Here is a 16,616-nt window from a genome sequence, read left to right as displayed (position 1 = left end):
AATGTGAGCATGTGTGCAGTTAAAATGTAAACTGATTGAATGCATTTTGTAATTCTGATCATTCTAAACAGTACATAAGATGAAATGGTGTGTAAAGGACATTGTAGTGATTCATGATTTATATCAAATAGGCGACTTGGTCAAAACCAATAGTGAGTAAAAGTATGTGACGTTTCATCACGACTCACAAGAATTAGTGACCTATCTAGTTTTAAGTAAGCCGTGACAAGAAAGACTAATGATATATTACCAGCAGCTGCTGACAATGTTGGATTAACCATGACAAGTCCTTAGGTTAACAAGTCTTGACCAAAAGATCTTAAGGATCTTCCTGCACCCTAACCCAGCTAAATACTGTAGGTAATGTATTAAAAAAATATTCTGAAGACTCACATACACATCAGAATCGTTATACCCCATTATCAACAGATGAGTAAATATGAAGCGCTGTCTGCTTGTGTATGTTAGAGCCACAATAGTGGTGTGTGTTTGCAGGTTAAACACTAACCAATCAAATTGAGAGATGAGCTCTCGGCTTTGTCAAAAATCACCTGACTGTTGCCGTGCAACAGACCAATCTCAATCTGAAAAAGAAAAATGGAGATAAACACTGTTGAAGGCGCCATAACTCATTTAACACTTGATTTGGTATGACTTGAAAGTAAGCAGTAAAAAGGTACCTTCTGTTTTTTGCTATTGGTTTGCTCGCCTCTGAGGATGCTGGGATCCATGGCCTCGATATCTTTTATGACCAATCCAAAGAGCCTGTCACAAAAGCTAAAGGCAAACTGCCAGGAAGACGATACAGACATAAAGTGTCACTACATCCACACTATACAAACGTTCTCAGACCTCATTACGTGTGAGTGTGACATTCATTACATTAGCTCTTTAATCGTCTCACCTGCTGGCCAATGGTAAAGGCCTGTGAGTTGAAAAACTGGATAAATTCAATGGCCATTTTATCTGAGTCGTAAGGATTGCTGTCAACGCTCTTCTTCTGGAGGAAGTCAATCTCTAGCGTCATGGTTCCCACATACTGTCTTGATGGGTCAAAGTTGTAGATACTCACTGCAAATACAACAACAGAGAGAACTGACAGTCATTGTTTACCCTCATAATGCGATTATAATGGAATTCAGGCAATATTGCGGTTACACTTTACCTCATGTAAACACAATACTTCAATCAAATTGATGCGCATAAGCTCATAATCGTAGCTAACATAATTGTAGTAAAATGTGACGCATGATGATTTTAATTGCAATAAACATCCATGTGAACACTTTAGTCACATCTATTCCACTCTGACCAAAGTGCACATGTTTATTTTTGGGATGCTGACAAAACTGAGTTCATGCTGACAATGCTGCATCAATGTAATGCAGTTTATTGATGGTTGTAAACATTGTAGACATTTTAGGCGTGTCTCCAAAAACATTAAAAAGTGACTGAGGCCAAATACCAAAGAACCAGTGAACAAATCCATGTGTGCTGGAAGAATCAGCCAATCATGTGACACTGAAGACTGGAGAAATGGCTGCTGAAAATTCAGCTTTGCTATCACAGGAATAAATTACATTTTAAAATATATTAAAATAGAACACTGACATTTTAAATTTTAATAATATTTCAGAATATTACTGTTTTAGAGATTTTTTGATACTACAAATCCATTAACATTTGCTGACATATCGCTTGAGACATGCTGACATAAATATTATAATTAAACTTTATTTGGAGTACTTCTTTAATGCACAATCCACATTTCTTAATATTAAGCCTAAAATGTGTTTTAATATCACCATTAGTAAGGATAGTATGATCTCTGTATAATATCATTCTTTAAATGCAAGATATTTAAAGTGTACCTAAAGTATACTTGCAACAGATCCACTTTAGCACAATCAAAGATACTTAAGTATATCTTTAGTTGGACCTCAGCACTATTTACAGATAACTAAAGTGCATTAAGTACAAAATTAGTTGTTCCAATTTAGCAGACTTTAAAGGATTAGTTCACTTTTAAAAAAAAAATTCCTGATAATTTACTCACCCCCATGTCATCCAAGATGTTCATGTCTTTCTTTCTTCAGTCGAAAAGAAATTACGGTTTTTGATGAAAACATTCCAGGATTATTCTCCTTATAATGGACTTCAATGGCCTTTTTATTTGAAAGTGAACTAATCCTTTAAGTATACCAGTTTAGCATACTATAAGTACAACTGCAGGGTATTTATATTAAGTACATAAATATGCATTTATAGTATACTTAGCATAAAAGAAATGCATTTCAAATACATTTTAGTACATTTATTTTTCACTAGGGTTCATTCAAAGCCTTTATATATTATGCATTATAGAAGTATTTTTAATGCATTAATTATGCCTTGTAATGTACCTTATAATGCACTGTATGATCTAATGAATAATTGTAACCACAGTAATAATACATTATAATACTTATCTATTCATTGTTACACCTTTAGAAAGTATAATGTATTAAAACACATGACAAACAACCAAATTCAGTTGTAACAAGGAATCTGCAATTATTTCAATGCATTCGAACTTTGGTTACCTAAAATGTACATTATAAAGGCATTACCACTACATATCTCCAACCCAATCACGGTGTTATCACACAACACTATAATCAATATTCCCACAGCAAACACAGGAAACAAACTCACTGAATTATTGAACTATTGAGCAGCCCATCAAATTGTACGGAAGAGGATTAGGGCCAAGCAATAATAATAATAATTAAAGTTGTTAAATTTCGAGAAAAAGGTTGAGATAAAATGTTGAGAATAAACTCATTAAATTACGAGAAAAAAATCGTTAAATTATGAGAAAAATTTCGTTAAATTTCGAGAAAAAAGTTGAGATAAAATGTTGAGAATAAAGTCATTAAATTACGAGAACGAATTCCTTAAATTATGAGAAAAATGTCGTTAAATTTTGAGAAAAAAGTTGAGATAAAATGTTGAGAATAAAGTCATTCAATTATGAGAAAAAAGTCCTTAAATTACGACAACAAATCTGTTAAATTACGATTTTACGATTACGATTTAATGACTTTATTCTCATAATTGAATGGCTTTATTTTCAACATTTTATCTCAACTTTTTTCGCGAAATTTAACGATTTTCTTCTCGTAATTTAATGAGTTTATTCTCAACATTTTATCTCACCTTTTTTCTCGAAATTTAATGAGTTCATTCTTGAAATCTCGAGATGGTTTTATTTTTTTATTATTGCTTGGCCCTAATCCTCTTCCGAGTGTTGTTTGTACATGCTTTTTTTTTTGTCACAAAATTAGTAATATTGAACTGTACTACATACCTTCCACATCCTGGTTTAGAGAGAGTCCAGCCCATTTTCTCTATGACACAGAGAGCATATTAATCAGTTTCAAGTATCTTGCATTTAGCCTACATATATAATTAATCTGAGTTTTAGCAATTTAAAGGTTACACAATTATTATACAGTCATTATTTAGAATATCCTACTACAAAAGGCACACAAACACATTTGTACAACTTTCTCTTGATAGATGGTCCTACTGTATAGCACATTATTAATTTATCAAGTAGTTTAAGTAGATAAAAGTTCCGGTTTTTTTTTCATTTCTTGGTCTCTTCTTCATAAAATATCACATCCTGCCATAAAATAAGACCACTGTGAGAAAGTTACTGTAGTACCTGAGAAGTCTTGCTGCTGGCAAGTTAACAGATGAAGGAGAAGCAGGCAAAAACAATGCAAGATATTAAGAAATAAGCACGCTAACAATAACAGTACACTGATGTACATCTGTATGCTAACGCATATCAGCTTTAGGGTCCCACTTTATATTAAGTGGCCTTAACTACTATGTACTTACATCAAAAAATAAGTACAATGTACTTATTGGGTTCATATTGAATTGCAAAACACATTTTCAGCTACTGAGGTGGGGTACAGGTAAGGTTAGGGAAAGCTTTGGTGGTATGGGTAGGTTTAAGGGTAGGGGTAAGGGTTAAGGGATGGGTCAACAGTGTAATTATAAATGTAATTACAGAAATTAATTACTGGTGTAATTACATGCATGTGTTTTTAAAATAAAGTACAATGTAAAAACATGTATGTACACAATAAGTGCATTGTATTAAATTATTAATTAAATGTAAGTACATAGTAGTTAAGGCCACGTAATATAAAGTGGGTCCAACTTTAGTTCTACATGTCTATAACAGCAGTAAAGACACATAAAGGCATATGGGAAGCCTATGTGGAATGATGACACAAACATGTACCTGTGGTAGACTGAAGGCAATGGTTCCCGGGACCACGCTCGGGTGAGTTTTAACCGTGAACACAAATTTCTGAGTGGGTGTGGTTTTAACAGTCAAATGCCTAGAAAGAATTAGAAGAGCTGATCTGACACACACGTTCTGACAGTATGTGTTGACATATAACCACCTCTCTCATTTGCTTGCATTACACATTGAATACTCACTGCCCAGGTTTGAAGTCTTTCTCACTTGCAACCACACAGTTGGTGAGAGACAGTTCATCGGTCGGGCATCTCGCTGCTTGCATTAGCTGTACAGGAAAGAGGGGGGGAGCACAGGAGTGATGAAGTGATTGCAAATCAAAGCTGCATTCAGCATGCATATACACTACCAGTCGTAAACTCAAGCATACTTACTGATCGTTTATAATAATTACTAATAATTCTATCAAGATCTATCATTTAACCTTTTGCAGGCCTTGGTGTATGCAGAGATGGACCTGTGTTATACTGTTTTGCATTTTAAGACTGGACTATAAAACAATGCTTTAAGTATCATGTTAACATATTGACATATGTAAATACGATCTAAATGTACATTTTTATTTGCTTACACAAATATATGAGGCACACCAAAGCTTTGGTTAAAGTTAACTTAATATTGTATTTTAGTAATATTTAAAAAAAAAAAAAAAAACTAAATCAGTGTGTGTGTGTGTGTGTGTGTATGTGTATATATATATATATATATATATATATATATATATATATATATATATATATATATATATATACACACCAAAAACCAAAAATTATTCCGACATTTTTTATATTTTTTATATATTTTTACTAGTGGGTGTAGGACACTACAGTTCATTTATATAAGTGAGGATAGCAAAATAAAGTAAACTGTGACATATTATACCCAAAAATTCGTCATACAGTGGACTACCAGTAAAACTAATAAAAATTTGGAACCAAAAATTCTTCAGATACTTTGACCTGACCATGTTTTGCTTAAGTGTTTTCTGACATAATATAGATTTTTTTTTTTCAGACACAGTTTAACTCTGAGATCTTGTCATATTTTATTACCATTTTTTTAAACTATATCTTTATACACACTGATCAGGCATAACATTTCTATATCCTAATTATTGTTAATGTAATTCATTTTTCCAGGAGCTCATTGCTTCTACCTTCAGTTAAACTGCTAACAGTGATTGTAAATTAATTGCCTAAATTATTACATTATTTGCTAACTGCATTCTTAAATTGTAATGTTGACATGCATTCTCTGTAAAGCTGCTTTGAAATGATATGTATCATGAAAAGCGCTATACAAATAAATGTGAATTGAATTGAATTGAACATTATGACCACTGACCAAAATTGACTTAATATTATATTTTTGTAATATTTAAGTGTGTTTATATATATATTCATTTATATATATTTCCCTGAAGTGAGCCAGAAATAACCTTCAACAAACTCCAGAAACCCAAACACAGATATTTCTGCACAATTGCTGTGTGACTATAAATCTAATGCTAAAAACTAGTAATAGTATTATTACTAGTACTAATACTGGTCCAAAAAATTAGAGCAAAATGGAGATCATTTGATGAAAGCTAACTGATAGCCAAGCATTACTATTTGTAAACTGTTTCACAGACCATTCAATTAGCCAAAGCAAAAAGTGTCCCTTATACTTATCAATGAAATATCCAGCCTATGTTCGACACTTACCAATTGTCTTCTAAAATCCTCATTTTCGACACTCACTGAATAAGGAGTCACTCCCCCCATTACCTTTTCTGCTTCCTGATATTCAATTATTCAAACACTAATTCTCCATTTTAACCAGCTGTAGCTCGCTCTAAAGAAGTAACATACAGTAATGCTGTGTGATCTTATAGGATTACTCAAGGGCTTTATTAAACCTTTGTGTGGTATTACAAAAAACATGAGATGAATTCCAGACCTTATGAATCTCACATAATCTCCTTAAATATACAGCCTGTAAACAGAACCCTGGGTAACCCATAATGCACTGTGATTGTGTTTGGACCTGCTTATCCTATTTCTATGGTACATTAGCAACGGACACAAGCACATGCAGTGGGGTGCAAAGGTCTGAGACCATGGTGAAAAGCTGTTTTTTTTAAAAACCATCAGGAAATTTGTGGAAATCAAATCTAGATTTGAGAATATTCTAATTTGTATATTCTAATATTCAAATCTAATTTGAGAATATTTTTTTCCATTACAAACTATGGTATCAGCATAACACAAGTCAAAAGTTAAAATAAAACGAATATTACGTCCAAAATTATATTATTATTAATACATATAGCAAACAGTATGTTATATAGAACAAATTTATAAATAAAAAAAATTACATTTAATAACATTCTTGTGGTCTCAGAAGTCAAATTTAAAACTTTTATAGTATTTATTAAATACTTTCAATTAGCTTTTATTTTTATATTTTCATCTTAATTTTAGTTTAAGTTTTATTAATTTTGTAATGCATTTTTGTATTACTTTTTATTTAAAAAATTCTATATATTCTACTATATTTATTTTTCTATTCTATTTATTTCAGTTTCAGTTTCAGTCATTTTAGTGCTTATTTTATTACAGTTAGTTGTAATAAAATGTTCGTTTAAGTTTTTTTGAGTTCAAGTTTTTCCATCTAATATTTTACTTTTATGTTTTATTTCAATGAACGAAAATAATTTTTAATAGTTAACAATAACACTGCAGACCTCCCTCTGTATACATGTATACAAAATGTGACAAACTAAAGCCTACATATTGTGTTTTTATTATATTATTGCACTTAGGTAGTTGAATATTCATAAATCAATATCCTTGCTGTCAGTCAAAACAGCATTTATTTATCCTAATATTAACTTTCATTCAGTCTTTGATACAATCATCTGTAATGACAGCAGCCACAGTTATATTAAACACGCACTTCGCCATAGTCACTCTTCAAACTAGTTTAAAGGAAACACAGATGTCGTTAGAAACTTTAAACGCCCCAGTAAATGTCGTGTTTAAATGTAAATGTAAAAGTTTTGTTTCACTGAGAAGTCATAAGATGTGGAGCTCGTCTTCCGGTACTGCATGAGTGTGAATGACGTGTGCAAACACAACACGTATGAATGGAGCTCAGCTTGAGTCTGCTGAGTAGACTCCCGAAATTCTGGGTTACTTTTGTGCGACTCAAAATCTACTTTAATCATAAAAAAATACTCACCCGGCCAGCCATTTTTGCGTTTATCAGGTGATCAAGAGGAATTCCGTGAGAGTGGCACAACTGGACGCTCCCCCTAGCGACCGCTCTCAGCTATTACACGAACGTCAAACCGGAAAAGAAAACCCATCAAAATAAAAGCACGAACTTTTTATTATATTGTATTTAGTATACCATTTAACTACAACAACCTTTATATAAACAATTATATTAAAAAAATAATAATTTGGTGATCATAATAACCATATTTTATTCATTATAAGTAGCCTGTATTTTAAATGTTTCAGCTCATGTGTATAAACTCCTGCCCTCTCATGTTTACTCTGTCATAGGTCTTTGTAATAAAAACTAACTGAGCATCTTCTTACTGGGTTAATCTGAGAGAAAAACAACAGTGTTTGTCGCATCAAAATACCATAATTAAAGCACTTAAAAGTGCAATAATCAATGCACATTGTCCATTAGATGGCGCCAGAGGAATATTGATCGCCTCTAAATTATCAACAAGGTCAAAGTTGACATTTACCCACAGGCCTTCTGTTTGACACTTCATACTAAAAATGTCCACCTTCAGAGGTCGTGCTAAACGTGTTTTTTTGTTGTGAAATCTTCATCAATATAACTTGCACTTGCACTGCCCTCCAAAAGTTTGGAAACGCCCTAGAAAAGTGGTGTTTGGGACAATATTGGCATGAATCCTTTTTAATTTGTGATAATTTTGCACTGATAAGGGACAACACAAACTATGAAAACATATTTTACTATATAAACAGTTTATACATAGAAAAAAACTTAAATTTTCGATTCATCAAAATATCCACCATTAGCAGCTATCTGACCTAAACTGGGTTCTAATTATTTCATTGTGTTCTAAACTTAATTGATAATCAATTGTTGAAGCTATTAAGGTGTGCTGACCCAAAGATCTTTTACAAAACCTGGGCCAAGTTTAAACCAGTAATCAGGCATCACAGCTGGCAAAGGGGCATGTCTGACTTTGACATGTATATATTGCCATTATTATGTAATCAAAATAAAAATGATTATTGCTGGTCTTCAATGATAATGTCAAGTTACTTTAATGTATTTGCACCACAAAAAAAAAAAAAAAAAAGGATTTATGCTGATATCATCCAAAACCACAAACTTTTGGAGGACAGTGTATATTGTCATTAATATTTCAAACTGAACATTTACTGGACATAAAATTATCCATTTTTAGTATTAAATATGATACAACAGTCTTTGAGGAAGATTTATTTGTTCATCTCCTTATCATCATTGTATTCCATTCCATTGCATTATATATTTATTTTAGATTTATTTTATTTATTTTATTTTTTTGTAATTCTTTACTATAAGGTTCATTTGTAAACATTAGTTTATGTATTAACTAACCAATACATTTGTTACTGTAATCTTTGTTAATTAATAAAAATACAGCAGTACTTTGTTAGTTCACAGTGCATTAACTAATTTTAACAAATACAACTCTTGATTTTAATAATGTAGCAGTAAACTTTGAAATTAACATTAACAAAGATTAATAAATGCTGTAGAAGTGTTCAAGTTAACTAATGAACTTTATTGTAAAGTGTTACCGATTTTTTTAATATATTTTGTCTAATAATTTAATAATAATAATAAAAAAAATCTATTATTTCATATATTGGGCTATACAGTGTTCAAATTATATAACTCGTGTTATATGAACGAGTATATGTTCTCCAAAGTTAAACTTGGAGGACTAAAATGTCATAATTAAAAATAGTTAAACTGCCATAAAATAATCACAATAAAAACTATATCACATATTTTTACATCAAAAATGAAGGGTTTAATGTACATTTACACCAACTCCCACACCAACACATACAGAGTTTTACAAAACAAGAGGTGTGACTTTAATGGAGCATTCCACATGAAGAGAAAATGTACATACAGTGAAATTTGTCTTTTTCTGATAAATCAGCCAATTATTAGCATGACTCACAACAATGTTTAATATCTGGAGCAGATCATGACACTCTTAAAAGGATCATTCACCCAAAGATGAAAATTCTGTCATCATTTACTTACCTTCATGTTGGGAAGAATGCTCATTTACATTTAAAAGTACATCTTTTGTGTTCCACAAAACACAAAATTACACAGGTTTGGAAGGACATGGGGTGAGCAGATGATAAATATATATGTATGTAAAGAGTTTTATTCCTGTCTGAGTTGGCTATATCTTGTTTTTTTTTTTTCTACAAGTCCAACTGTACAGTAAACTGAATAAAAACATACTTAATTGTAATGTACTACAGCATTTTTGTTGATAGTACACACATTTAATGCTTCCATTAAAACTGAAGACTAAGCCATACAGGACTCATCTTGATCGAAGCATATGATATTTTGTACCAACTTACTTTTCAGATCATGTGACATTTTACCATGTGATACCAACCCACCTGCTCTGCTCAACTGGAATTTCAGTAGTTCGACATTCTTGAAAGAAGTACTAAATATTACAAGCACGCATAGACTCGCACACACAGACACACTCATTTTTGAAACTCATTTCATGTACATTCCATATTAGGATCCAAAACAACTGAATATTTGAACAAAACAGACACACATAAATGAGATTTAGTTAAAAAAGTGCCAAAGCGGCATGTTCTTTGTTTAAAATTCCAATAGAATAATATTTCTGACCATGAAAAGGATGTCTGAGACAGATCAAAACACTTTAGTAAAGAGTCAAAGGTCTATAGTATAAAAGACTATTTCCATTTTAGGAATTCCCGCTCCGCCAGGATGCAGTTCTCTTAGGCTATAGCATAGTCAAATTTTTGGCGACAGTGCCGGCAGCCTGGATAACACGGTAACGTTCTCGGAGGTTGCGCCGTCGGACATGCTCATTGGTGATTTCCAGTACGTTTGCTTCAGGAAACCAGCCTTTCTGTCCATCAGATAGACGGATCCCCTCATACCATCCTACAGAAGGCAAGAAGAGGTAAGAAAACAAAGGTACAAAAAACAAAGTTGGAACAGTCAGATGTGCTTTTAAAGAATAGAAGGTAAAGTGTGACACACCTTCATTGGTTTTCCGCACGACATTGATGATTTCCGTGGGCTCCAGATTTAATTCATCAGCTTGGTTTGCCACATACTGCTGCACACACTGCACCTGAGGGCAATCTGAAACACAAGGACACCCATGTGATTACAAAGAAAGTTATCTGAAAAGAGAAGTGAACATGATTAAAATCAAAGGCAAGCACTAACATGTCATGTTGCTCACGAGTATAATCCTGAGCAGCTAAGACAAATAAGCACACACACTTACCCCAGTCTTCATATATGACTTCTTCTTGATCATTGTTGAGGCCGTCGGGATTCGGGAATGCTGCCAACCACCTGTGCAGGTCAGATCTGATTGAAGAGATAGAAGAAACGTGACCCATACAGCCTTAAAATCAGCATACAATCCTGAAAACATCTAAAATATTGCTACTATATTATATATTCACTATATGTACAAAAGTAATGGGGCACCTGACCATTACACCAATAGGCTAATGACGTCACATTCTAAATACATAGACGTTCCCCCCTATACAGCTGTAACAGCTTCAAATCTTCTAGGAAGGCATTCCATATGATTTTGGAGTGTTTCTGTGGGAATTTTTGCTCAGGCACTGATGTTGGATGAGAAGTCCTGGCTCACAATCTCCGTTCCAAAGGTGTGCGATGGGGTTCAAGTCAGGGGTCAGTGTGGGTCAGTCAATTTCTTCAACACCAGACTCATCCAACCATGTCTTTACAGATCTTGATTTGTGCACTGGGGCACAGTCATGCTGGAATAGAAAAGGGCCTTCCCCAAAATGTTCCCACAAAGTTGGAGGCATAGCATTGTCCAAAATGTTTTGGTATGCTGAAGCATTAAGATTTCCCTTCACTGGAAATAAGAAGCCTAGCCCAACCCCTGAACTAAATTCTACAGTTGGCCTAATGCAGTGAGGAAGGTAATGTTTTCTTGGCATCCACCAAACTCAGAGAGGCATGATTCATTGCTCCACAGAACGTATTTCCACTGCTCCAGAGTCCAGTGGCGACATCCTTTACACCACTCCATCCCACGCTTGGCATTGTACTTGTGATGGGAGGTTTGCATGCAGCTGCTCGGTCATGGAAACCCATTCCATGAAACTCCCGCCACACAGTTTTTGTGCTGATATTAATGAGAGTGGAAGTTTCAAACTCTTCAGCTATGGAATCAGCAGCTGACCATGGAATATCCAGCAGGGATGAAATTTCTGGCTTATTGCAAAGATTGTGACGAGTAGGGCGGGCGAGAGCCGTGAGGGAATGGCGTGAGGCCGGTGACGCGAGTGATAATGAGCATCATCTGCAAGGCGCACCGGCCTCGAGTCTCTCACGGAGGAACTCCGGAGGCATAAAAGGAGGAGCGACGTCAGTGATGGACGAGAGAGGACCAGGCCTGGACTTTATTTTATGTTATATTATGTTTGTGTGGCCGGCAGACGTCTGCGAGGGTCTGCCAGCATTACTTTCATTTTGTTCTTTGTTTATTTTGAATTAAAGTTTTGTTGAATGTTGCCGGTTCCCGCCTCCTTCTTCCCATATTTACGAACTATGTTACATTGGTGCCGAAACCCGGGAGGAAGGAGGGACATGCTGTCGGAGAGCCCTGTGTCGGGGAACCGGACCAAGATTTTTTTTTTTCTCTTTTTCCTCTCTCCCCTCTCTCATCCTGTCGCTCCCCTTGCTTCCGTCTCCTTTCTCTCGTCTCGTCTGTACTTACCCCCAGGTGCTGCGTTTTGTTGAATGTCGCCGGTTCCCGCCTCCTTCTTCCCATATTTACGAACTATGTTACAGCCATCCTTTGCTTGAATCCCACGCTTGAATTTAGAGCTCTTCAGAATGACCCTTTTTTATCCATGGCTAGGTGCATGATTTTATACACCTAGCAATACTGAGACTTGAAAACGATGGTGTCACTGCCCACGTTTGCTCGTCGTATCCTTGACGACTGTGTAAACAATAACATGGAGACTGAACTGCAATCTTTGTTGGCTTTGTTGTCATTTTCACACATTTAACAACTAGCTAAAACATTCTAAGACTGAGCTCAACATACAGTGATTGTTTCCTGCGACTGAAGCAGATTTATATACTTACACATTGAATTTGAACACCGACTATAATCGCAGACTGAATGCAACTGGCTCTGACTGGGCACGTTTGAGCGCGATCAGTCACAAGTATCAATTTACATTCATAATCGGCCTTACAATCGTTAAGTGTGTGCACGGCTTTAGGAGCCATTGTGTAGTTTAACTCTGCATTTTTTAATACTGCAGCTTCCTACATGCGCAAGAGGCAACTGTTTACACTTGTAAGCGCATGACCGTGTGCATGAACGGTCATGTAACATGCGTTTTCGGTCGTGTAGTGTAGACGGAGATCATTTCTGAAACGCTGTGGAAACGCCAGTGTAGATGAGGTCGTTTTCATTTTAAAACGGCATTTTAAAAAAATGAAAACGACCCTCGTCTACACTGGTGTTTAGTGTAAATGGAGCCTAAGAGGTGTGTGCCAATAATTCTATCTATACAGTGTGTGTATATATTTGATATACATAATATGCACACTTGTTAAATATGATCAAAGATGGCTGTAAAAATAAATCTGCATTGTTTATCCTTTTGATCTTTCATTCAAACAATTCACAAATATCTTCGTTTCATTGAAGTAGAAGAAGAATTTAAAGTTGGGGGGGGGTTATCACATTAAATGTTTTTCTCTAAAACACATTGGCCACAATTATTGGCACCCCTAGAATTTTTTATTTTTTTTATTTTTTTTTAAGCACACCAGGACACTAGGAGCATGAAATTGTCAGGCCATGACTTTTTGTTCCACAGGAGTATAAACAAGAGGAAACCCAAAGGCCAAACAAAGAATATAGTTCTGATGTGCAGCAAAAGATTGTTGATCTTCACAAAATAGAAAGTGGTTGTATGAAAATAGCTAAAGCATTGAAAATCCCCATTTCCACCATCAGGGCATTAATTAAAAAGTTCCAATCAACTAGAGATGTTACAAATCTGCCTGGAAGAGGACGTCTAAATTTTCCTAATGTGCGGTGAGGAGGAGAATTTGAGTGGCCAAAGACTCTCCAAGGATCACAGCTGGAGAACTGCAGAAATTAGTTAGGGTTAGAAAGCCTAAAAAAATTATCAAACAGCACCTACATCACCATAAGTTATTCAGAAGGGTTTCAAGAAAAATCCTCCTCGCTCATCCATAAACAATCCCCAGCATATTCAGTTGTCAGACATGACTGGAACTTCTATGGTCAGATGAAACAAAAAAATAAAAAATAGTTTTTTGGCAGCAAACCCACCAGATGGGATTGTGATGACCGCCTCTGCTTGAAATCTTATAATGAGCCGTGGTTGTATCATCCATCAGGAGAATGATCCAAAGCAAACATCAAAATCAGCAAAAAAATGGGTCACTGAGCACAAAATGAAGCTTCTGCCATGACCATCCCAGTCCCCTGACCTGAACCCTAAAGAAAATGAGTGGAGTGAACTGAACTCCACCAACGTGGAGCTGGAATCTGAAGGATCTGGAGAGATTCTGTATGAAGGAATGGTCTCTGATCTCTTGTCAGGTGTTCTCCAAACTCATCAGGCATTATAGGTGAAGACTCAGAGCTGTTAACTTGGCAAAAGGAGGTGGAAAAAAGTATTGAATAAAAGGGTGCCAATAATTTTGGCCAACGTTTCGGAGAAAAACATTTATTTCATAAAGAGACTTTCCCCAAATTTCTTTTCCTTCAATGAAAGGTTAGATTTTTGTGAATTTTTGAATAAAAGATCAACAGGATAAACAATGCAGATCTATTTTCACAGCCTTCTTTGTTCATATTTACCAAGGGTGCCAATAATTCTGACCACAACTGTATAGTGAGAGAGAAAGAGAGAAAACAATTCCCATTTACTTTTTGTACATTTGTATATATTTTAATGTGATGATTTATACATACACTACTGATAAAAAGTTTTGGGGTGAGTAATATGTTTGTTTTTTGAAAGAAATTAATACATTTATTCAGCAAGGACACATTAAATTGATCAAAAGTGACAGTAAAAACATTTATAACAAAAGATTTCTATTTCATAAATGCTTTTGAACTTTCTATTCATCAGATAATCACAGTTTCCACAAACATATTAAGCAGCACAGCTGTTTGTAACATTGATAATAATAAGAAATGTTTCATTAGCATCAAATCAGCCTATTAGAATGATTTCTGAAGGATCACGTGACACTGAAGACTGGAGTAATGGCTGCTGAAACTGTAGCTTTGCCATGACAAAAAACAAAATACAAACATATTACTGTTTTACTGTATTTTTTATCAAATAAATGTAGCCTTGGTAAGCATGTGTTCACAACCCCAACAGTAGTGTACTGTACATTGCAAAAGACTCTTAAAAATTAGCATACGGATTCAAAACATGACAGAGCAATGAACATAAATCACGGATGAGTAAAATGAATATGGATATGAATATGGTTTATTTATAATTTCACGTACTGTGTGGGAGCTTTCATAACTCTCTCCATCTGGCGTCCCTGGTGATTCTCCAGCAGGGTAAGACAGAAGCAGTGTTCCAGGCTGGGGACAGCTGTGTCCTCCCGAAAAGACTGCACCTGGACCAGGGAGCGATGGGCATGATCAAGGACTACATACCGCTCAGAACTGCAGCACAGAGAAACAGAGATAGAAATAAATAAGTCTGATTCAAAAACAAGGGGATTAACTAAACATCCACAGTAAATACAAACAGGTGTGTTACTTTTTATAATGGATAATTCCTGAATGTAATGCGGTGAAATGTATGCAGTGTTTTGTAACCCTGATAAAAACAGTGTAAAGCCAAAACAAAGACAGGTTTTTCAGCTTTCTACCTTTTCTTGCTTGCAATGACAAGCAGGTCGTTGAAGAGGAAGAGGTAGACGGGGCTGAATTTGGGGCGGAGGTTCAAGAACGTTCCTCCTCTGTTTATTTCCTGCACCTCTCCTCGTTTCTCCAAGTAACGTGTTTGAGATATAATTGGCACTGCCTGAATAAATGATTCAAAGATGAGACAATATTAAAAAAATAAAATAAATATATAGACAAATAAATATTTTATATTAATTAAGTAAATATTGTAAATAAATATTTTATTTAAATTGAATTTTTAAACATTTAAGAAGAAAAAATATGGCATAATATATATATATATATATATATATATATATATATATATATATATATATATATATATATATATATATATATATATATATATATAAAAAAAAACACTATTTGAGGACACTATTGAAAAGTGACAACTGATCATGAATTCTAAAATTCATGTTAATTCCACTTTTCACTCATTTTGTTAAGGTGATAATATCATTTGTAATGATTTTTTTATTAAAAAATATTATTGCATTTTCACTAGTGGTCTCATAATTTTTAATCCCATAGTAATTGCACTTAATATATAACATTATTCAGTAGCTCACCTTTAGTTTGTCAAACTCCAGCATACCATTAATCTGAATCAGTTCCTCCATCTGCTTCATTTTTCCAACCTGAGTATTACACTCTTCAATGATCTGTGAGGAAATGCATGACAAGTTATGTAAGATCACATTCTGACAACATAAAAAAAAAAAAAAACAATACGCAGCTACACCAAAACATTCTTTCCTTGAAGACAAATGAATCTGCATACATAATAATATTACAAACATACACATGACCCATTTCACATGACCCATTTTGGTTCTTTCATGAAAATGAAAGAAAATAGAGACTCAATGATCTTTATTTCTCTAATGCTATAAACTGCTACAAAATCCACTTTGTTAGTTATCTTTGTCTCCATAAGAAAAATATGGCAGGCTTATATAATCTGAGACATAATTTCCAGTGACCCAACCCGCATTTAACCTTATGCTCCACTCTCTCCCCCTCTTTTCCCTCATTCTT

At 34.4% G+C, this 16,616-nt stretch overlaps 2 protein-coding genes across 4 annotated transcripts in view; both read right to left on the bottom strand.

Moving 5' to 3' along the window:
* Window positions 1-7,648, bottom strand: part of nsfb (N-ethylmaleimide-sensitive factor b) — a 31,556-nt gene extending 23,908 nt beyond the window's left edge. For both annotated transcript variants that reach the window (XM_067369296.1, XM_067369297.1), the window contains exons 1-7: window positions 7,547-7,648; window positions 4,504-4,589; window positions 4,301-4,400; window positions 3,350-3,389; window positions 905-1,071; window positions 681-788; window positions 509-584 (exon numbers count right to left, since the gene is read on the bottom strand). In XM_067369296.1, coding sequence (XP_067225397.1) covers window positions 509-584; window positions 681-788; window positions 905-1,071; window positions 3,350-3,389; window positions 4,301-4,400; window positions 4,504-4,589; window positions 7,547-7,558 — 589 coding nt within the window. In that variant the 5' untranslated portion in view covers window positions 7,559-7,648. The remainder of the gene's footprint in view (window positions 1-508; window positions 585-680; window positions 789-904; window positions 1,072-3,349; window positions 3,390-4,300; window positions 4,401-4,503; window positions 4,590-7,546) is intronic.
* A 1,736-nt stretch (window positions 7,649-9,384) lies between these two features.
* The window catches only part of arhgef15b (Rho guanine nucleotide exchange factor 15b), a 29,101-nt gene continuing 21,869 nt past the window's right edge, over window positions 9,385-16,616 (bottom strand). For both annotated transcript variants that reach the window (XM_067370059.1, XM_067370060.1), the window contains 6 exons: window positions 16,148-16,240; window positions 15,542-15,696; window positions 15,168-15,332; window positions 10,881-10,966; window positions 10,628-10,732; window positions 9,385-10,528 (listed from right to left, as the gene is read on the bottom strand). In XM_067370059.1, coding sequence (XP_067226160.1) covers window positions 10,365-10,528; window positions 10,628-10,732; window positions 10,881-10,966; window positions 15,168-15,332; window positions 15,542-15,696; window positions 16,148-16,240 — 768 coding nt within the window. In that variant the 3' untranslated portion in view covers window positions 9,385-10,364. The remainder of the gene's footprint in view (window positions 10,529-10,627; window positions 10,733-10,880; window positions 10,967-15,167; window positions 15,333-15,541; window positions 15,697-16,147; window positions 16,241-16,616) is intronic.

The sequence above is a fragment of the Chanodichthys erythropterus genome, chromosome 19, assembly GCF_024489055.1.
Source record: "Chanodichthys erythropterus isolate Z2021 chromosome 19, ASM2448905v1, whole genome shotgun sequence".
In the NCBI taxonomy this organism is placed as follows: domain Eukaryota; kingdom Metazoa; phylum Chordata; class Actinopteri; order Cypriniformes; family Xenocyprididae; genus Chanodichthys; species Chanodichthys erythropterus.
Note: the sequence above shows the minus strand (reverse complement) of the source record. Positions and strands in the feature narration are given on the sequence as shown.